At 40.3% G+C, this 23,423-nt stretch overlaps 1 protein-coding gene across 9 annotated transcripts in view; it reads right to left on the bottom strand.

Moving 5' to 3' along the window:
* Positions 1–23,423, bottom strand: part of cblc (Cbl proto-oncogene C, E3 ubiquitin protein ligase) — a 33,369-nt gene that overhangs the window by 5,403 nt on the left and 4,543 nt on the right. For 2 of the 9 annotated variants that reach the window (XM_034101913.2, XM_034101907.2), the window contains exons 1-7: positions 13,772–15,870; positions 7,650–7,796; positions 7,400–7,556; positions 5,078–5,199; positions 4,354–4,491; positions 4,173–4,260; positions 3,876–4,007 (exon numbers count right to left, since the gene is read on the bottom strand). In XM_034101913.2, coding sequence (XP_033957804.1) covers positions 3,876–4,007; positions 4,173–4,260; positions 4,354–4,491; positions 5,078–5,199; positions 7,400–7,556; positions 7,650–7,796; positions 13,772–14,145 — 1,158 coding nt within the window. In that variant the 5' untranslated portion in view covers positions 14,146–15,870. Of the gene's footprint in view, positions 1–3,875; positions 4,008–4,172; positions 4,261–4,353; positions 4,492–5,077; positions 5,200–7,399; positions 7,557–7,649; positions 7,797–13,771; positions 15,872–22,114; positions 22,257–23,423 lie in introns of those variants that run through there. The other 7 variants (XM_071205955.1, XM_034101911.2, XM_034101912.2 and 4 more) reach the window with 7 other exon arrangements.

Genomic DNA, 23,423 nt, shown 5'->3' with positions numbered 1-23,423 from the left:
GCTAAAAGTGCCTGTTCATAATTTTAAAGTTCTTATTTTAAATATGAATGGCATCCATTATTGATACTAATGGTTTATTTGCACAGCTCTTTTCTTTTCCACTGTTAAACCAAGGTCTGTGCTTTGTCGTTATTAAAGTATTTGCTTATGCAATGCATTGATTTAGGAGGCTTTTAGTGTGGAGTCCACATCTCTATCTGTGGCCTGACAGAACTGGAGAGTTGACACATTTGTGGATGCATCTTGACCTAATTCACAAGCAACGTTGTACTGAATATTTCTGAAAATGTTGTCTTGTGTCAATAAGGCTGACAGATGCAATATCACTTCAATATAAAAACTAAAGTTGGATAAAGGAGCGTTTGAACATCCTTATGTCCTTATGTGTAATAGCTCCATTGATACACAAACACGGGCTAGGCTATCCAAGGCTATTTCTGATTACTTTTTCTTGAATCGAGGAATGTTTTTGCACAAATGATTGTGTCAGCAATTAAATTATGTTTTATGAAAAGATACTGAGGAATTTCTCATGGTATTGATTTGTGAGGGTTATCTTATACAACAGAGGATGTGAAAATCTTGTTTTGTCATCCCGACTGTTTCACACCACTGAACACAGACAACAGTTCCGTTAATAACCTGCCTCGCCTCAGGGCGTCTCAACGTTAGCACAGGTTTTAAATTAGCTACAGGCCAGTGGTTCACAACCTTTTTGGTCTGAATTACATTCACTGCCCCTTCAGATGGACTTGTTTACCCCGTTATACAGTAGATTCCCAATGTATGTTTTCAAATGTATAACACTACTCCTTATATAAAAGTTGATATTGTTTTCTCATACAATTGAACTGGTAATAATAAGGTTGGCTTGGTCGACAATCATACTGCTAATACTAGTTAGCTGAATTACTGCATTACTTAAACTTTAACCTTTTATCCATTAGATTAGGTTGGAATAGTTATATTTGTATACTTATATTCTTTATTGACTCCAAATCTGGATTTTTTTTCAGAGCAGAACAGCATCTAAATAAGACATTGCACATGGCATACATTATATATTTCATATATAAACAAACAATACATAATAGAAATAGACAAATATATCCTAAAGAGTATGTATGGACGACACAATATAAAACAAAGTATCAGATGACCCTGTATTAGGCTGCAGCCACACAAGGACGATAACGGTCATATCCGCTACAGTTCTCTATCAGATAGACGGTTCGGCCACACGAGGCCAACATGGAAACGCAGAAAACGATAACGGGTCCCAAGGTGGGTAGATCTGCGAACGAAACGCTCTGTGGGGGCAAACGGCTCTGTGTTTACACCAGATACGATCATTTCCTGATAACGTTGAAGCAATAGCCCCGCCTCTCCCCACCTCTCCTGCTCAGAGATCAGCTGCTGGGCTGTCAGAAGAGGGGGAGGAAAAGAGAGGATCCGTTTTTTATTATTATATAAAGTAGTTATCAATTTGTTTTAAAGCTAAATAAATAACAAAGACAACCTCTGACCGGCACTTTTCTAATTTTGTCCGGAAGATTTCAACATGTTGACCGGCGAAAAAAAATCTAACTGGAACTCTGCCGCACGGTCCCCTCGTTCCTTGGAAGAGGCGGAGAGGTGGGTGTTTGTCATCTGCTGGTGGACTACCGGAGAGATTTACAGCAGGAGCAAACGCTTGCCTCGGGGAGGGAGAAAAAGAGCCAGAGCATCCACAGCGGAGAATAAACAGAAGGGCAACCATGGAAACCATGCGCGGGAAGTCTTCTTCGCTGCTTTTGTGGCAGGAGTACAGTGCCACATATAGGCCCGGCATATGTACTACAGCGTCTCCAGCGCTTTCGGACACGTTTCTGGTGCCCAGGGGCGGACTGGCCATCGGGACGTTCGGGACGAATCCCGATGGGCCGGTACTGAAGTGGGCCGGTCGGACGATGTGGGCCGCCCGGTAACCGGCAGGGCTCGATATTAAATGGCCCGCTGGCCCGGAAGCACTATTTAGACCCCCCGGGCAGCATAACGTACTTTCCACTTGCCCACTCGGGCCACTAAAAATATTGCTTTAAAAAAAAATTGTCCTGTGGTATTGGTATTTTGACTAGCAATTTAGTTAAATTGTTTCGTATATCAACGCTACAACATAGCGTTCCGTGAGTCGGTTGTCGTTGTTGGGTGAAAAGCAAACAGCTGTTCGCTGCGGAGTGCAGCGCGAGCAGGCTCCCGTGAGCGGCAGCGCGCTCCTTCACTATTTCGCCAAAATGTTTTTAATACCAGCGGTAACCGGCCAAGCGCCGGGCAAAAAACAATCTTCAAATAAAAGAAAGTCACCGGAGGAGTTAAAGGAGAGTGACAGGGATCATGAGAAAAAGAGGGAGAGAAAGTTTCAGCTTGATCGATGGAGTTGGCTTCTAGTGGTGCAGTGACGCGTCCTAAAACCCTTTTACAATCTATCGATTAGATTTATGATTCGAAAATGATAAAAGTAGGGTAGACATGTGGAGATTATCCGGCTGAACAAAACGTGCATTTATCAAACAGGTTTGTTTTCCACAGACCTTATTTCCAGCTATTTTCCAAAACCCTTGTCGAGGGAACCAGCAGCTTACTTCCTGGTTTTAGGACGCGTCACTGGCTGCACATCTCAATATGATGCCAATATAAACAAGGTCTTCTGTCGGCTCTGTACATCAATGCCGACCTATGCTGACAAGTAAGTAAAGAGTAGACAATATAAAGGTATTGGCGAAATGTCCCAGCAGTTTAGGATAATGAAGGATCTAATCTATAGCCATTACATGTCTAACTCCTAATGACAGGAAGGCAGAAAGTGCATTATACAAATAATAATCTCATAATAATAGCAAACATTTTTTAACAATGACCACAATATCATTATTTTAATAAACCAAATATGAACAATTGAGGAAAATGAGGAAGAACTAATGATTCAAATGTTGTAGTACAAGTAGTAATGTAGTTAGTGCATAAATTACTATTGCAACAAATGTGTTAATTTTCTTCATTATTAGTCGATTTGTTTTTGGACGAATGCTCCGGGCCATTGGTTACAATGGTGGGGCCAGTGATAATACAAGTCAATTTTACCCTTAATGTCTACCTCTGCGGTAAGTCACTAGCACACCCCCCCCCCGTCGACAATTTACTAGCGGTATTTACTTGCGGCACCGCTTGGGCCGGCGGTACCGAAGTGGGCCGGTCGAGAGTCCCGGGCTGATTTGTAGTCCCAGTCCGCCCCTGCTGGTGCCTATTCCGTGTGGACGGAAGACTTTTTTGATATCGATTTCGCTCCGTTTGCGTTATCGTCCTTGTGTGGCTCCAGCCTAAGACTCACCCACTACTACTAAATAAACTATAAACATAGGATAAATGCTAAATATAAAATATAAAATATAATCAATAAACAAACAAAGCATACATAGCCTACTTATATCACTTGTATCTAACCATTTGGAAATTACTTTTAAATATTGAATTCTACCATTTACTAGAGGCTGTTTAAACGACACGTCGTCATATCACATATTTTTCAATGTTAGTTGTTACTTGATATTATTGTTCAACTAACCTAATATAGTTGTGTGAAATTTGTTGACATAATACCCTTAATTAAAGTCAACATTTCAGTTTTTTCAGTGCACATGCATAACTGCAACATAAGGTGTTGACTGTTGAGGTGATACAGATGACTACATCTGTGGTTGTTCTCTAAATCGAATTATGTCTATTTTTTCAAACTAGTTTAGCTCAATTGTTCAATTGCATGTGGCCCCTGGCAACAGCAGAGGTGTTCAGGGCTGTAAATGACTCTAGTGAATGAGTAAGTGGAGGGGGGATTCTACCTGCCAGCCTGTGAGGCAGGGTTGGCACAGGAGATGTCCACAGGGCTGGATACGAGTGTCCTTATCCCTCTCTGTGCAGATCTTACACAGCTGGAAGGTGCTGCCGATGTCACAGTAAATCTCATACTGCTCCTGTCGGGCGATAGTGTACCGTTTGAGATGTGTAGACATGAAATACAAGACAAAATAATAAGACAACATCTCGGGATACGATCTATGTTTTGTCTCGGTTAAAGCCTCAGGATGTTGTTGACAGTTTGATAAATGGGTAAAGAGGTATGAAGTTCATCCACTTACTTCTGAAACTTTGACTTTGCTCCTGTGGGCCGGCTCACACAAGCTTGTCAGGTCGGGGTTCACATCTCGGCCATCTGGGTACAGGTAGCTGCAGGCACACAAACACACAACACTAAGGAGAAAAAAGAGACAAACAGAGACAAAAATAAACCAGAGAGCTGTGTGTGTTTTTTTCTCTAACCATCCTTCCTTGAAGCCCTGAATGAGTGCCTGGTAGAGAGGTGTATTCTGGGGGATGGTCTGGACGATGCCCCCTTCACTGGTCACATGACCAATAGCCCACTGACCCATTCTTGTGCAGCTCAGGCGGAAGATATAGCTTGGAGGGAAAGAGATTCTGTTAATCCAATGTGTTTATATGTACACATTAAAGTTCCCAGATAAGCATTTAAACATTATTTTAAGTCTCTGGCAAAAAGTAGTTGCTAAATGTAGGTCTTTTTTTTCTGTATTTGTGCAATCAATTACATATTTTAAAAAATCACTTTTTAAGTGCTGTGCATGGTATCGGAACTGCCTGACGCATAAACTATGAAATAAGTAAACAATAAACAATCCTATGTGTCCCCTTTAAAGCAGTTTTGGACACGCGTATTGTCATGGAGCTATACTTAACAACATTTTTGACTCATAGACAGAAAGCTGGAAAGTTTTAGTTGGTTATGCTGAAAAACGTCTGGTAAAAACTGAAGAAGAAAATAAAATACATACATTCAACAAATAATGAATAAACATTCTTTCCAAAGACTTAAATATAGAGTGCTTTGGTTCAATGTTGCTTGGACCTTATTGCTAAAAACTGAGATGAATCCTCAGTAGTATTTAGAGTTTTGAGATATGTGTGACATAATATATGTCCTGTAGGAAGTGCATCAGTCAGAGTTTGTTACTGTGCTGGTCCTCACCTCCCAGGTCTGTGCAGGTAGTGTTCCAGACGAGCTATAACCTGGTCATAGGTGAGGAAGGCCATGTAGCCGGGGTGGGTCACTGCTAGCTGGTTCCAGTTCATTATGAGTGACCTCCACGGCTAAAAATGAGAGCAGACGTAGGATGTTCATTATGATTCATGTTTAAAGAAGTAGTAAACATTTTGGTAAAATATGCTTTATCGCTGTCTTGGTAAGAGTTGCTCTAGATGAAAGGATACCAATCGATTGTCGATATCCCTTTGGACAGAGTAGTTTCCCCCTCCTTCCATTCTTTATGCTAAGCTAAGCTAACCGGCTATAGCTTCAAATTGAAAGTATAAATATACGAAAGGTATCCATTTTCTATATCTCACTCTTTGAAAGAAACCTACTGAGCGTAATAAGCAAAATCTCTAACTATTCCTTTTAAAGAGGGAATATTATTATCATTTCAGGTTCATATGTGTATTTTGTGCCTCTACTGTGACATGTTTTTCGTACTCTGTCACACTGTGATTGGTTAGCTGGCCGGCTCTGTTGTGATTGGTCAACAGGGGGGGCAGAGTGTGTGGGAGAGGAAACTCAGAGGTATTTTAGCCTTTGCACACCATTTACATGCACTAAAACCTATATAACACACTGCAGGAAAGGGTAAACCCCAACAAGATAATAGGGCCTCTTTAAAATCTGTTAAACCCCGAGCCTGTTTTTCAGGTCTCAGGCTCGAAAATGACATTCCCAGAACAAATGACCATATCTTCCCTTCTAAAAGGGTTAAATTAATAATCTTTTTTCTCAAAGTAATGATAAACCTGTGAGTTGGATGTAGAAAAGTCAGAATCAATATAGATGTTTTTTATTTAAAAAAAAATTCAGATTGAACATGGTAAAAAACTGTAAATTATAGTGTCCGTCCATAAAATATGTTGTACTTATAGTGAAAACTAACCTTGGATGATGGGTTAGTAGACTAAAAGCTTTAGGAATCCAAAGTACAACAGATAATAAGTACCCTGTATCAAGATGCAAAACAAGTTATATTTGACCTTTTTAGACAGATTTAGCAAAAAAAAACCTCTTCTGGGGCCTTTTGGGTGGATTTTCCATATCTCTGGTCCCCCTTGTTCGATTTTGATATGTCTGACATGTCTCTGCGCATGCTAGCTTGCAGCAGAGGGGAGAAATATCACTGCTCTGATATAAAGCAACGAAAAAGCTGTTTTATTGCTTATAGATTATCAGAACATTTCAAAGGGGACACAGACACATTGGATTAACCTATGGATTAACTACAGCATCGTTGTTATCGTTTTAATGCCATCGAAGACCAGTTTAGACCAGACAAAGACGAAGGTAAGCCATGTTAGCGTTGTGGGCTACCGAGCGCCACTTGTTTTGATGTACGTTTTTGTTGATAACGTTTGTATCTTTCAGTGTTGAGGTGGGCACCGTTAGATTCTGTGTCTCCTTGCGATCATAAACCATGTGTTGGATGTTGTAGTGGAAATGTCTTTATCTTACCTTATATGCTAAAACCAAATGCTTCTAAAAGCATTGTCTAACACTACTGTACCATTTTCCTATTATGTGCTGTTTTCTCTGCACACTCTAATGGGGTTTTTATTCCCAAGCGCTTCAAGGCCACAGAGCTGATTTGACAGACTAGGTTGAGACTCACACAAAGTCACACAAGAACTTCCCTATTCTGAGAACCGTTATACTATCTACAGCTCAAGTACAGGTGTCTAATAACAATATGACCGTGTGAAGACAGATTTCTGAGCTTCCCGCCCTTTCCTGTATATAAGCTTTGCTATTATATTGTACTGCGCACACTCCTGCAGACTATCCTATACTCTGTGAGACCTGTGACTTTATATTGCGTGTTTGTATTTGAAGCTTCTAATAAATAACCAGAAAGACAACTCTGTCTGTTTCACCATTTATTTTTGATCTTTCTGACTTGTGAATCTCCACAGTATTGACTGGGTCTAAGATTTCCATAACAATGTGCACCTAGGATAAGTAATAAGGGAGCTAGGAGTGATTATCGGTGCAGTAATAGGTTAGCATTTTTCGCTCAGGGGTCATTTAGATGCTTCTTATGAGACTTGTGTTTTGTTTTGGTAAAAATGGTTTGTATCGTCAATTAGCTGAGATTATTCCCGTTAATCTGGTATAACACATTAATAGGTTCTTAAATATTAAGATCCCCTGAGACACAGTGTCGTGAAAAAAAGAAAAAAAAGGACCCGCCGAGGGGGTCCTTGGGGCTTAACAGGGTCTATTAGTTTATGACTTTTGGAAAATTCACCTTACCTGAAACAGTCTGGTGAAGATGTCGAACTCAAACACAGAGATGTAGTCATTACAGGTGAGATCTATAGTTGATTTCAGAGCCATGGACTCCATCCCTTCCTCAAACGCATGCACACTCTGCAGCTGCTCTTTGAAGCTTTTCCACTGCACAAAACACCTGTCAGAACACATTGTTGACATGTAGCAAAAAATAAAAACACAATGAAAATACAATAAAAGTTATCTTGTTAGGAACATTCCCAATACTCACTTGTTTCCGAATGAGCGCATCCAAAACTCCTTTGCCTCTGGCTTAGTCACCCTGTAGGTGTCACCCTGATAACTGCCCCCTGGAAACATGGCCCTCAGCTCCCAGAGCATGTGACTGAACAGCAAGGACAGTTTGGTCAAGTTCCTCCTGAGAAAGAAAAACAAAACAGACTTTCAGTTGTCAGATATAGAAATAGGCTTTGCTTGGACATCACATTTCCTTTTTCTTATGCTCTCTTATACAAACATGTAAAACCATCTTGTGAGGCAATAACTACGTCTCCTCAAACTTATAACCCTTAACTCACACACTTTCTTTGAATATTCTTGCATCTAAAAGTGTCAAAGGCACTAGGATTAAGATTCAGAATAAGGACATATCTGCAGAAACTTTTTAATAAAGTGTCACTACCTTAAAGGTTAGTTTCTTTGCATTTGTCTCCAGTGTAGGTGTGTAAAGTTAAAGGTGTCAGGCCAGGCAGGCTTGTTTTGCTATGGCAACTGTGGTAAACACTGGCTATATATAAATGGTGTAAACATGTAAAGAAATAACATAAAATAAATTCTAACACCATGGTTTTTCAGGGGGACATAGCTCTAATTGTTAAACACTGGATACTGTACTGCTTCTTTTGAGTTAAATCAAACACTGCTGATAGTTTCCGCAGATAAACGCACACAAGGTAGTCCAGCTAGCAAACAGGATGCTCTGCAGCTTGCTTGTCTGTAAATACCACAGAATGTTCCAGTGGCCTAAGTGTCACTCCTTTATAAGAATGTACTGTACCCTCTTTCAAGACACTTCGAGGGTAATTTACTAAATATTTGTTGACAATTTCTTTTTTTTTAAACACACATTTGTCTACAAACATGTCACTTGGTGCAGTCTCTCATAAAAAACTGAATTAAACTATGTAAATGCTACATTTACAGCTTACTTCCATCTTTAACACTTTTTGTATTATACAAAACATAAACAGGTAAAAATATATCAGTTGTCTTTGAAGTATCTTGAAAGATCTTTTTCCGAACATGTTTTACGTAAGACCCGAATGCGTGTTTCAGGAGAGGATTAACTGACTCCACTCTATTTATTTTACTTTTCTAATAAAAATGCAGTTCAAATTGTACAATATCGGAAATATTCTAATACCTGAATACAGTGTATTACAATGCAAGTAATTCCCATCCATTGAATTTGACCCCAACTTCTCATTTTCATCTCACCATATCTGCACTTTCGTAATTATTTTTGAATGTTTCTTTGGAAATATTTTCTGCAGATGTGTCCAGGCAGCCAGTAATTATAAAATGGGCATTCTCTTAAGAGGAGGTTAAAAACGTTTCAACTCGATGAGAAAAACGTATTAGGTGTTGAGGAGAAGGGGAGAAATGGGAGGAGATGTGTTACGGCCCGTCCACACAGCGGCTTTGGAAAAAGCTTGCCGGCGGGCGTGTCTGAAGCTCGACCAACAACCAATCACATGAATCTCCCACCCCTGACACACAAGTAGCGGTTTGATTGGCTAGAGCTTGTACTGGCATATGATTTGATTGGCTGACGCTTCCAACGAAAGCTTCAGAAGCTTCAAAAGTTGAACATTGCTCAACTTTTGCAGCCTGAAACGCCAGGAAAGCTCCGCTCTGCTTCCCACAATGCAGTTCGGCGAAAAGTGACGTCACCCCATTCAAAGTGAATGGGCAGAAGTGTGTGGACGGGCCGTTATTGGTCACGTCTCTTGGTCAGTCTGGCTCCTCGTATAAATGTCATGAAAAAAAAATGGTCGGCAAACACTCCAGTGCACGTGTTATTTTTAGATTAAAGAGTAAACTATGTTGTGAAGCAATGGCGACGCTCTATAGCTTAATTCTCGGATGGGTTAATGTGCTGTAATTGTTTCTTTATTTTAATATTTGAAATATCGCGTGATCACCTGAAGAAGCTCAATGTTAAATGCGTTTTAAGCTTCTGATCTTTCCAATGTGAAAGAGAGAGTAACTTTTAAAGATCTTTGAGGCGCGTTTAAGTTGAGCTCTCTGCAGCCGATGGAAGTCTTTACAGAAGAATCTCAAGCTAAATAAAAATAGTTGTGCAAAACATTCACACATCAGTCGGGATGGGTATCATTAAGGTTTTAACGGTACTACTATTTGTATCGATACCGCTTATCGGTCCGGTCTTTTAACAGTACTGTTCTTTTGGAGAAACAAATAAGGCAAACTAACTAAAGAAATTGGAGAGACAGCAAGCGCATTTCGTGGCATCTGCAGGCAGTGGCAAGTACTTCCGTCATATGCCACAGAGGCCGCTACTCTGTGGTATCTGTGCCAAGTACTTCCGGCATATGCCACAGATGCCACAACTTGCCGAGGCATCTGCCGCTGCTCAACGGGAGTTACCACAAGATGCCAGAGTAAGAGAAGGTTTACTGTAGCTGCCACTGGCCTTCCGTGCCAAATGCTGCTATTTAAACCCGTATTTATCGTGTAAAATGTCGCTGTTTAGGCATGACTTTATCGAACTGATCTGTACACAGGACTGATGATCTGTACACAGGGTTGGGTTGTAACGGAATACATGTAACGGCGTTACGTAATCAGAATACAAAAATCAAGTAGCCTAACTGTATTCAGCTCGCGTTACATTTGAAAAACAACTAATCCGAATACAGTTACTTTCGTAAACATTTTGGAATACTTATTGGAATTATTGGTGGAAAAGTTTCCTCACAAAATGTATCCTAATATTCATTACCGGCAGAACTGTGTGCACAGCGCAGCAGCATGTCTGTGAGGCCCCGCCCCCGCACGCAGATGAGAGAGAGATCTCTTTTTAAATATTGAAAGTTAGAAACGGAGATGGTTCGATAAAACGTGCAAGATAACGTTTATGTAGCATTTCTTTATTGTCGAAATGATGACATTTCATAACGGGATAAAATCAAAGTGAATGGCCTGCTGCTGCTGAAGGCATGGGGCAAATATAACTGTCCTTTGCCTAATTTATAAAGTAAACCTTAGCATCTCACTAGCTAATTACAGCTGCCCTAAGTCTGTAGCCAAGTCTAATAACACCAGTGTACACGTTGCTGTGTCAATACAGATATGTATTTGTTAATTATTTGTCTTTACTAGTCATACACCTGGTTTATCGTAGCAAGCAGTGGAAACTCCCCTCAAGAAGCGACAATTGCCAAGGGCGTTGCAACCCTCACTCGCCAATATTTCATCATAAATATAGCACGTTTGTTTATTTTAGCAAACCATGCTCCAAGTAAAATTGAATAGAAATGATAATGTATAATCTTTTTGAAAAATAGAGATCGCACATCAGTCCTGTGTACAGATCAGTTCGATAAAGTCATGCCTAAACAGCGACATTTTACACAATAAATACGGGTTTAAATAGCTGCGTTTGCCACGGAAGGCGAGTGGCAGCTACAGTAAACCTTCTCTTACGGCCCGTCCACACTACAGCGTCGACAACTCCAATCTGCCCATTCACTTTCAATGGGGTGACGTCACGTTGCCTCGCTTTTTCGCCGAACTGAATTGTGGGTAGCATAGCGGTCCGTCTCCGCCGGAGACGCCGGAGTAGCCAGCGCCAGCCAATCAAATCCCGTTTCGGAAAATCTGACAGCTCAAGCCGTAGCCAATCAAACCGCGTCTAAGCTCGGAGAGATATCCCGCCGTTCATTTCTATATTTCAAAAAAAGTTGGAGGAGAAACTAATTATCGCTGTAGCAAATCACCCGGTTTTGTATGACCAGACCCTCTTCACCTACCGGGATACAAACCGGAGGAACCAGGCATGGAGGGAGGTGGCAGAGACAGTGGGTGAAACTGGTAGGTTTTCGCCTGTTTGGGGAGTTTATATATATATTGCTCCCTTAAGATCCCCGGGGTTTTTTGCTTTGTATGTCGGGGGCGGGAGATTCATGTGATTGGTTGTTGGTCGTGTTGCTTGAATAAAATCCCCAAGCTACAGACACGCCCAGCTCCAAGCTTTTTTTGAAGCTGTAGTGTGGACGCTAAGTTACTCTGGCATCTTGTGGCAACTCCCGTTGAGCAGCGGCAGATGCCTCGGCAAGTTGTGGCATCTGTGGCATTTGCCGGAAGTACTTGCCACAGATGCCACGGAGTAGTGACCTCTGTGGCAGATGCCGGAAGTACTTGCCACTGCCTGCAGATGCCACGAAATGAGCCAGGCCCTACTGAGAAATTGTGAACTAAACTAACATTGCTTTTTATTTAAATTAAATACATAATATTTCACATCAAAAGAAACAACAACGTTTTAACTAATCATATTAAATAATCTGATGACAGAACTGTAAACAGAATAGCTGAAACGTTAACAAAATAAATAACTCTGTTACCTCAAATCATTAACCCATGTTTGTATAATGTAGTTAACTCCGTGTGTTGCTGCTAGCATACATAACACCTGACGTGGAAAAGTTACTCGTGGATGGGGCTACAGAGCTACCAGAAAGACAGTCGAACCCGGTGCATTCCTCCGTCTGAATGTGGTGCACTTTTGCTAAATGTTTAGACAAATTGCTCGTGTTACCGCCCTTACATGCTAATATTGCACTTTAGGCAACGAGCATCGAGACGGGTAAAGTTTAACCACACCTTGGAGTGCGTTCTCTCTGCCATCTCCTCCGTGTGTGTGTGTGTGTGTGTGTGTGTGTGTGTGTGTGTGTGTGTGTGTGTGTGTGTGTGTGTGTGTGTGTGTGTGTGTGTGTGTGTGTGTGTGTGTGTGTGTGTGTGTGTGTGTGTGTGTGTGCGTGCGTGCGTGCGTGCGTGCGTGCGTGTGTGTGTGTGTGTGTGTGTGTGTGTGTGTGTGTGTGTGTGTGTGTGTGTGTGTGTGTGTGTGTGTGTGTGTGTGTGTGTGTGTTGTGTGTGTTGTGTGTGTTGTGTGTGTAGACTGCCCCGTCCCCTCGCAAGCAGGCTGGTGAGAGAGATCGAAAATACTAAAAATAATCATAGAAGCATTTTGCAGTCTTTTTGCTGCAAAATGTTAGTGTTAGTGCAATATAATGTTTGTGTAGCAATAATACATGACATATATTTTTTACATGTCTCCAGTACCGATAAAAAAGACCGCTAACGTCGGAGTTTAACGGTACCACGGTCTTTAATAATTCAGCCCCGGGGCCCGTTTAATACCAGGGCTCGGTACCCATCCCTACACATCAGTAATGGCCAATTTATCTGTTTTCAGACTTGCACAATATGATGATATGATGAAAAAAATGTATGTAACGTAAAACCAAGAACATTAAGCTGTGTCTGAGTGATCCTCAAATTCATGCTCACATTTTGTAATTCAAAACAAATCCTGCAACCTAATATCTATCCGGAACTTTAATCAGTGATTATATTCTAACAATGGAAATTACATATTAAAAACCACACCCTAACCACGATGAGTAAGATATTCAATCCTAATGAAATATTTGTTTGTGTAAAAATTACCCAAATATTAAGTGTTCTAATTTAATTTGTATTTGTGTAAGTATACACATGTTATCATTCATAGTTACACAAACTGGTTTATTCATTAATATACTGATACATATTTGTGTTGTTTTTGATTAAAGTTTAAGCTATATGTTGAACAGAGTTTGCATGTTTGCATGTGTTTCATAAATTCCAGTCAGTGTCAAAACCATCAGTGTGCACAATAATCCACCAGCGGCTCAACCCTTCCACTGTCTGTTTCTGTCGCCTCCTCCATCAGGCTGATCTCAGTTATGTTTTAACCTTAACATACTGCCTGAGTCTGTGGCATGACATGCTCGTTGCCATTTTCTATAAAATAAATGACTGAAATTATTAATTAATTGTCAAAAAACTAGCTGATTATTGTTCTATCAAGCAGCTTTTTCTTTGATTTGTACACCAAGAGGATAAAACATGTGACTGCCTCTCATAAAGTGATTGATTGATTGACTTATTTTAATCTATATTAAAAAAGACAGACAACAAAGGACAAGGTAATGAATGAATAAATTAAGCAATTGAATAAAAGGATTCATAAAACCCTTTTTTTATGTATTGCATTTCAGGTCAAATAACACTTTCTTTCTTTTGTGTAGATGTCGGCCCTCTTACCTGCAGCTGGACGTGTCCTCGAACATCTTGTCCCGTCCCTCTTTGAACAGCAGCAGCGCCCGGTCCGTCTTATCCAGCAGGTTTCGGATGTGGACCCTCAGGTATTTGGCCTCGTCCCTTCGGGGTGCCTGGCCCCCCGGCCCCCTGGGGCCTCTGTAGGGCTCCCAGACCTGAGTCAGCAGTGTTGTCGTCTCAGAGACCAGCTCTGGCAGGTATGGTGGACTGTTCCTCAGGCCCAGCCGGGGGTTAGTGCACAGTTCGCCCAGTTTATGAAGTCTTTTTAGGGTTTTGTCCAGCAGCCTCCTGTCTCCACTGGTAGGAGTCTGGGAGCTAGATTTGGGGCTCAGGGAAGCTCCAGAACCTGCTGCCGCCATCTTTCCTCTGTTGTGAAGTGATGTGAATCAACCTTAAATGTCAGTCTGTCTCCATGTAAGGAGGCGTGATGATAAATAATAATGGTCCTCCTGTTCTCTATTGAATGTGTTTAAGAGCAAAAATAGGAGCAGTTATCATCCAGACTCAAGTGTTTGAGTGTCTCTGCTGGTATGTAATGTCCTTACGGTGTTTTGTGTGAGGTCCCAGCTTCTTTGGATAAGCAGACATCTTAGCCTCTTCAAACAGCATCCATCTTTGATCCATAAAATAATCCAATAGCATTACATGACCCAACGATGGCTCGCCCGCACAATTACAGCATCTCTAAAAATGCACTTCAATCTTAGCATTTCCTCCAGAAATAGCCCATTTTTTTAGAGTCTTTCTCCTGTGTCAGGTCTTCAGAAAAACACAAGAAAATACAAGTCCTGTTATATAGAAGCTGCTTTTTAAAGGTTTTTCACAACAGCTCAACAAAAGTCACCAAGCATAAAGAAGTGAACTGACTACAAAGGAAGGGAGTGACACTGATACTCAACCGTTCTACCAACAACTACCATCCTGACTCTCTCCACCCTCTCACTTTCAGCCCTCCTCACCCTCTCGATAGCACACTTACCAATATTCATGCTCACATCTCAGAGGCAGAGCACTCCCACAATGTCAAGGTCAACAGAACAGACACATCTACTCACAACACAGCGGAAAACATGTCCTCTGTCATTGGCTGAAACTTTGCTGCTTCTTCTTTGTCTCTCTTTCTTTCTTCTGTCACCCCCCACCCCCTCTCTTTCGTTCTAGCTCTTTCTGTTCTTGGTACACCCTTTGAATGGTTTCCTGGTTGCAGCCAGCCAAACAGGTTTACTTTCTTTGCTCTATTGCTTGAGCAGGAAAGCAACAAGAGAGAGCAAGAGAGAGAGATGGGAGTGGTGAAGACCGAGAGGAGTGACCTCAAAATTAAACATGAAAGCAGTGTGCAAGACCTGAGTTAAACTTAGTATCCAGACAGTTAGCCTTCTCACTAACCGACAGGATGCCTGCAATCAAAGCAAAGGTCAAACTTAACAACAACAGTTGTGTTATAAGAAGAATCCTCTTCACCTGACAACTGGCAGGGAACATTGTTTACTGTGTAATTTGAAGGATTTATTTGGCATGTCGCCATATCTTTTCTGCAGAAGTGGCTTATCAGTACATTGACTACTTTGGTTTAAACTCAAATATTTCAAAAACCATTCGATTCATTTCTGTGTAATTGTGCATGGACTTCCCAAGAGGAAGAACCCTAATAACTTTGGTGTGGATTTGGATGCCATTCAATTTAACAGGGAGGCATGTGGCGCAGTGGTTTAATACGCTGATCTTCGAATCAGAGGATAGCAAGTTCGAGTCCCACTGCAGTCAGCATGTCGTGGGGATTGCCCACAGTATTGAGTATGTAAGTCGCTTTGGATAAAAGCGTCTAACAAGTGACATGTAATGTAATTTGTACCCCTCAGAATGAGTTGTTATTGTTAGAGTCACAACTCTTGCTTTACCATCAGGCCAAAATGTTAACTTTTACAAAATGTGTTGTTTTTGGTCATCTACCTAAAAAACCTCTGATATTCCCATCAGTCTTGACTGTAGCCTGCTTTGTGTTTGGTGCCTATCTGTAAATGTTAGAATTCTAATACATAAACAATAACCAAACATATCCCAATCGCAATGATAGAAAACACAAAATAGAAGAAAACTGTCACATTTAAAGAGCACTAATGAGGAAATGTGGTCGTTGTTCGGCAACAAAAGTAAAACAATTCACAAAGGATCTAAACTGTTGATTTACACATGAGACATTTTACTGAATTAGTTAGCATGCTAAATTACCAAGCTGCATTACAATGGTAACAAATGTGAACATATTAGCTGTTAGCCTGCTGAGGCAAGCTTTAACAATAATAAAGCTTTATTTGTATAGCACTTTTCATACACTGGGTGCAGCTCAAGTACTCCAACAACATGACATCACCAATCAAATTAAAACATTAGGGACAGCTGTGTCTCTATACCGTTTGTATGGTCTATGTCTACGATGTGCAGCCACAGCACAGCTTGCATGGATGAATCATGGGCTGTATACATATATTGTTAAAACTAATTTGATTTGGTTCCATTAATCATTGGAAGTTATATTGAAGTGACTGTTATTTTATTATTTTGTATATATTTATTGTTGTGTTTTATCTTAATGTGTGCATATGTGTATCATAGGCGGATTTTGCGGGGGGGCAGGGGGGGCATTGCATTCATTTTTGAGCAGTCGCATGTTGTGACGTTTGTGTGTGTGTGACGTGTGAGGTTAAGGACACAAGTTCCCTCGCTTTTTTTTGCATACAAGTGATTCAGCTATTGTATTACAATAATTAGCAGTAATGGATATTCAGCGATTTTTAAAACCTCCAATTTCGTCATGTAAAAGCTTCAACAACAGAAGAGCCACCGACTGAGCCTAATCTTACAAACCAGCAGCCGTCAGAATGTGAAGTGGCAGACACACAAACAAGCAGCTCTGGATTAGCTAAACCAGATAACGTTAGCCCCACAGCGGAGATCTCTGGATTAGCAGGACCAGCTAACGTCATTAACCCCACAGCAGGGAGACCACCGGTGCCGGGGCCGTCAATGGGTCATGATGATCTTGGGGTAAAACACAGCTGTCCCAAGCAGCCTATCCGAATTCCCCTCAAAAATGATTGGGAAAACAAAACAATAATTTTCCACGTACTATTACAAGAACTATCCCTGGCTGGAATATTCAGTACGAATGGATGCCGTCTTCTGTTTTTCATGCCGCAACTTCCAGACTGACAGCGGTGTGGAGGATTCCTTTATAAAGGGCCTGAGTGACTGGAAAAAAACTAAGCAGCAAACTGGAGAAACATGCACACTCCCAGGCCCATCTGAACTGCATGGTTAAATGGGATAACTATAAAGTGACTGCGTCTTCTGGATCTATAGCAGCTAAACTTTCCCGAAGCCACGAAGATTCTGTTGAGAAGAACAGATCTTATTTGTGCAAAATTGTTGATATTGTGAGGCTGTTGTCCAAACTCGGATTGCCTTTTCGGGGCATCGGGAGGGAAGCGAGTCAGAGTCGCGTGGGAATTTTCTTGAGGTTTGTGGCTTCTTCTCCAAGTATGATTCTGCTTTTAAAAACATGCAGTCCAACTATTTCAATGCGAATAGCCCAGATTTCCAGAACGAAGTCATTGACATATGCGCTAACTTAGTTTGTGCAGAAATTGTAGAGAAAGTGCAGGATACTGGATTTTTTTCTATAATTGCAGATGAGGCCAGGTCCAACACACTCTCACTCCACAATCGTCCAGGAGCGACGTTTGGTCAGTGTCCGTGGCGTGCAGTTGTGACGCTCCTAGGCTCCTTCAGCTTCATAAAGGGACGCAAATAGCTTTCAACTGATTGCAATGTATTCCCATCTGCGGCGGGATTTGGCGCTCGTGGAAGCACGGCATTCGTGCATGCTTTTGTATTTTTCCCCTTCGATTCGGAGAAACAAATATTTTTTCGGAGTAAAGGATGGCAGAAGACACTACACTACCCAGAATCCCCAGCTATCGTTTGGACTACACCATGTGCTCTGTTTGACAAACCCGTGACAGTCCTCAAGTTCTGTGATTGAAGAGTGTGCTCCGAGGGTTACGCCGAGCCTCGAACAGCACTTGAAATGGGATGGAACCACAGCAGACTGTCCAAAACTGGATTTGAATGGGTCCACCGCGTCCCCCCCCCCCCCCTCCCCTCCCCCACCCCCACCCTGTCCCCAGAACTACACATGCTGGCTATTCTGTTTCCCAACATGTTCTCTATCTATGGCACGTCTCTACTGGGAGTTGTAGTTTTAAAAGACGTTTTCGTATTTCCCATAATAAGAAGGTGCCAGTATTAAACTGTACATCCCTGGAGGTTTAGGGGATAGGAAACACTCAAATTTAAAACATATAATTAATAAATGGGTGAAAATTGCTTGTGCCCATAATGGGCAGCATTAATATATATACACACATGCCAGACAAGGTCAGAAGAGCTTTATTTAACAACTGGTCTTATGTCTGTGACCCCTGTTGTTAATTGATAGCATTACATTACATTACATTAATTGATAAGCCTGAAACATGCACTTGTCAAGGTTCAGAGGCAAATTTTGCAAATATGGCAGTAGCCATCGATCAGCTTAAGATAAGATATACTTTATTGATCCCAAGTTGGAAACATTTGCATTACATCAGCATGTGTTACAGTTGTAAATATGCAGTGGTGTTTATTTGTAAATCATTTAGTATAATCACACAAATTCTGTGTTTTATATTTAACAATTCTGTGTTCTTTATTTATTGATTGTTCAATACCTGACAAGGCCGGAGATGAAATATCTACATAGATCTTATAAGAGTATAATACATTATGTATAATATCAGTTAAAATAAGTGCTTCAACATAGTTAACATTGCTGGAGGTATGCACAAATATTGATAGATGTCTTGTAATGCACTATTGAGGAACCTGCGACCCAAGTTTTTCATTCAATGCAGAACTACACCATAGTTGTGTAGGTCTATATGATATATCAATAAACCTTAGAAAATCTTGAGATCTTGTATGGGATGTGCAAAATAGTCATTATATACAGTCTATAATTAACTATTAGTAGAGAATAACGAGTAATGAACATACTTTATAGGGATCCTATTAATATCTAATAATAAAAATAATGAAATTCAATAACATGCTTTAACCACTAGGTGTCCCTTTATATCAGCTGTGCAACTTTATGGTGTAAATACAGCTTATCTACCAATTGGATCAAATATAAAAGTCAGCCGAATTAGTGTTGATACTGCAAGGAGACGTATTGTGTGAAAAGAAATGTAAGATGTTGTTTAATGGCTGATATATTTATGATCCACGTTACATTTTCAGTTCCTCATGTTTGTCTAGAAGTCTTCTCATCAGGGCTCCATATACAGAACTACGGCAGATATGTAATATTTAATGCAGCCGAACCATGTATTACAATGCCGTTATGTGATGACTTTCAAAGAGAAAGGCAAGCACACTCGGAATAAAGTATTATTTTATTTTTTTTAAATGTTTTCGGTCTGTTTCCGGTATTTGTTAATGACGATGTGCTGTGAGATGTGAGACTGGAATTGCACAGGGGAAAATAACGTATCTTTAGATGCGGATTTTGTTAAACTAATATGTTTGCGCTGTGGACCAACACTATACATTGACGGGGAAGGGGGTAGCAATAAAGATAACACCATTAAACAGTTACACAACATAACAGAAATAATATCGATAGCAGCGTCCCTAGCAACCACCTTGGTAACAATGAAAACGTTCTATGGACGCAATTTCCTGAAGTAATCTTCGTAATAACTAGCAAACTAAAGATCATGTACATCCACTGCAAACAATCTGAAATAACAACTCATATTTCTCGCATCAAATGACATCAAAACGCATTGTAATGGCCAAACTAACTTTAAAATAGGCATTTTCCACCTAGAATAAAACGAAGTTTCGGCCATATTTTTTTTTTCTGCAGGGAGAAATTTGAAGATCACGTGACATAGACGCCAGCCATTGGAATGAATGGTGAACAAAAACGGGGTTTGTCAAACAGAGCACATGGTGTAGTCCTAAACGATAGCTGGGAATTCTGGGTAGTGTAGTGTCTTCTGCCATCCTTTACTCCGAACAAATATTTGTTTCTCCGAATCGAAGGGGAAAAATACAAAAGCATTGCACACAATTTAAACCAATCAATGTTGTGTAATTAACAAGGATAATCTGGTGTTTTTTAGTCGATGAGTAGTGCAGATATCACGAATCAATCGACAGTAAGGGGAATACTTACTTCCGGGTGTACAATTATCCGTTATCCAATGAGAATGGACGCTCACATTGCCTTTAAGGCCAGCCGACACAAACGAATGCCGTGCTTCCATGAGCGTCAAATCCCGCCGCAGATGGGAATACATTGCAATCAGTTGAAAGCTATTTGCGTCCCTTTATGAAGCTGAAGGAGCCTAGGAGCGTCACAACTGCACGCCACGGACACTGACCAAACGTCGCTCCTGGACGATTATGGAGTGAGAGTGTGTTGGCAACAAGTCCTCCAACTCATACGACCAAATGGGTCGATTGTTCAAGTGCTTAATACGACCTATAATTACGTATTAAAGTTGTCGGCCTCTAGTGCTCCCGTTGAATGCAAACGTTACAGAGGGTTGTTTATTCACAAATAACCCTCTCTGTAAAATCCTAAATTGTAGGATAGTTTGGCCATTAAAACGCTTTTTGATTAGATTTCAAAAGTATATATTGTACTTTTAGAATCCACGTCCAGTGGATATGTAGGATCTATCGTTTGATAGATATTACGAAGATGATTTGAGGTTTCGTCAGGAGAACGTGTATATGCGGCAAGCTTCCATGTAAAGTTACGGGTTGAAAACAGTATTTCCGGTCTCGACGTTTTCATAATAAAACCAATGATCAAATTATTTAACAGTAATATCTGCAGTACTCATCCACTAAAAAACATCAGTTTATCCTTGTTAATTATATGACATTAATTGGTTTAAATTGTGTACAATGCTTTTGTGTTTTTCCCATAGGTTTTTCTCTTTTGATTCTGAGAGACACATTTCTTTTTTCAGAGGTTTTGATAGGCTAAAATCACGCCGCAATGCACGTCAGGATATGGTGTTTATGTGTTGAAATCGGAAAACATTTAAAAAAAATAAAATAATACTTTATTCCGAGTGTTCTTGCTTTTCTCTTTGAAAGTCATCACATAACGGCATTGTAATACACGGTTCGGCTGCATTAAATATTACATATCTGCCGTAGATATTTATTTATAGAGCCCTGATCAGAAGACCTTTTGACAAACTGGAAGAGATGCCGCCAAAACTGAATACGTGACGTGGACCATACATATATCAACAATTAAACAACATCTTCCATTTCTTTTCACACAATACGTCTCCTTGCAGTATCAACATTAATTCGGCTGACTTTTATATTTGATCCAATTGGTAGATAGTCTGTATTTACACCATAACGGTGCACAGCTGATAGAAAGGGATTTTTTTGTAGTTTTTAAAGATATTACTGATTTTCTGAACTATCTTTCCAACTCCTCATGCAGTTGACTGTTACAGGTCTATACAAGTGCATGGTACACAATGCATAAGCTTCACATCGAGAGACTAAAACTGTATTTTCCTTTACCGTTCTGTTTTAATTTCACAATAAAGTGAATAGTCATATTATGTTTGATATTATTATGTTTTATTAACTAGACCACTGGTTTTTTAGATCGCACCTCCTAGTGGTTAAAGCACGTTATTGAATTTAGTTGTTGAATAAGTTATATTTGATGAAAACATTTAAATATTAAGAGTAGCCTACATACAAAATAGGGGTCAATGATAGAAATATAGAATAGAAAATATCAAGTAGATACTGTAGTGATCTCTACAATAAAACAGTTTAGTGCAGGACCTCGAAAGATATTAACAGGAGGATGTGCAAAACAGACAAACTGATAAGGCTGAATTTTACTCAGGTGTACCTAAAGTCTGATTTAAGGGTTATTTATATTTCACATCATTAATCAGAATTTGCAAAGTAACAAAAATAAATGTAGTAGAGTAAAAATACCAGGTTAACCTCTGAATTGTAGTGGAGTAGAACAAAGTAGTACATGCTGCTGTAACAAAAACATTTCCCAACTTGGGATCAAAAAAGTATCTTATCTTAAGATGATTAATGGCTATGCCATATTTGCTAAATGTGCATCTGAACCTTGACAAGTGCATGTTTCAGGCTTATCAATTAACAACAGGAGGGGTCACAGACATAAGACCAGCTGTTAAATAAAGCTCTTCTGACCTTAGCTGTCATGTGGCGCAGTGGTCTGTGCGTTTGATCATCAGATCAAGGTGGCGTTGGGGAACTCCAGTCGAAACCCGCTCCCGCCCCACTGCGTCAGGCCGTTGTGTCCTTGGGCAAAACACTTCACCCGAATTTGCTCCTGTGGGCCTTGTCCACAGTAGATGACCATTACATATCTGTATGTGTAATGTGTATTTGTAAAGCGCTTTGAGAGTCATTGATAAAGCACTATAATAAATATAAGGATTATTATTATTATTATTATTATTAATGCTGCCCATTATGGACACAAGCAATTTTCACCCATTTTTTCACCCATTTTTCACCAATTTTCACCATGTATTAATTATATGTTTTAAATTTGATAACACCAATGTGTTTCATATCCCCTAGACCTCCAGGGATGTATACAGTTTAAAATACTGGCAACTTCAAATTGTGGGTTTTTTGTGTTTTATTGTATCATCCAAATGTATACAATATGCTCCAGTTGGCACTGACTCTGCCTCTCGGATCGGCCACCTCAGAGACAAGTTTGTCTGCAATGAGGAGAATTCGGAACTGGCTGCGGTCAACGATGGGAGGAACAAGATTTTCCTCACTTGCTATTCTTCACATTGAGGACGACATAACTGCACAGCTGTCACCTGAGGGGATAGTGGATATATAAGCGGAATGTGGAAAAAATGCGTCTACTTCTGCACTAAGGTAGGACACTGGTTAATAATATTGTAGCGTGTTCAAGTAACCAAGGGATATAGTAGTTATCAAATAAGTATAAGATGTGCACAGTTATGATACGTTTTACAGTTATGTAATGCACTGTTGTTGGGGGGAGAGACCGCCCCTTCCATATAGTGTGTGTGTACGGCGGGCATGAGGCGTGCATAACGGGACGAGTTGCGTTCGTATGTGGAAAAGTCATACTCAGTGCGGTGAACGCTGGCTTTATTGCTACTGTATCCGTAGCACCCCACGCAATAGTTGGAACTGTGTACTGACGTCAGTAAAAAAGGTTTGCCCCCCCCAAACTCCGCCTATGATGTGTATATGTGTCTTTTGAGTATATATATAGGATATACATATTTGTATACATATTTGTATGATTGAATTATTGTATTTTTGTATTCGGGATTGTTGGAAACGTTATTTCGATCTCTCTGTCTGTACACACAAACTGAAAGATTAACATTAAAGTTGACTTTGACTTTAATTTCGTGCCTGTCCATGAGCATAAGGGCTCAATTTCAAGAAAGTCACTTTAATAAGGAGCGAGTACAAACTTTATTTGCTACAAATAAAGCTG

This window comes from Pseudochaenichthys georgianus, chromosome 16 (genome assembly GCF_902827115.2).
Source record: "Pseudochaenichthys georgianus chromosome 16, fPseGeo1.2, whole genome shotgun sequence".
Taxonomy (NCBI): domain Eukaryota; kingdom Metazoa; phylum Chordata; class Actinopteri; order Perciformes; family Channichthyidae; genus Pseudochaenichthys; species Pseudochaenichthys georgianus.
Note: the sequence above shows the minus strand (reverse complement) of the source record. Positions and strands in the feature narration are given on the sequence as shown.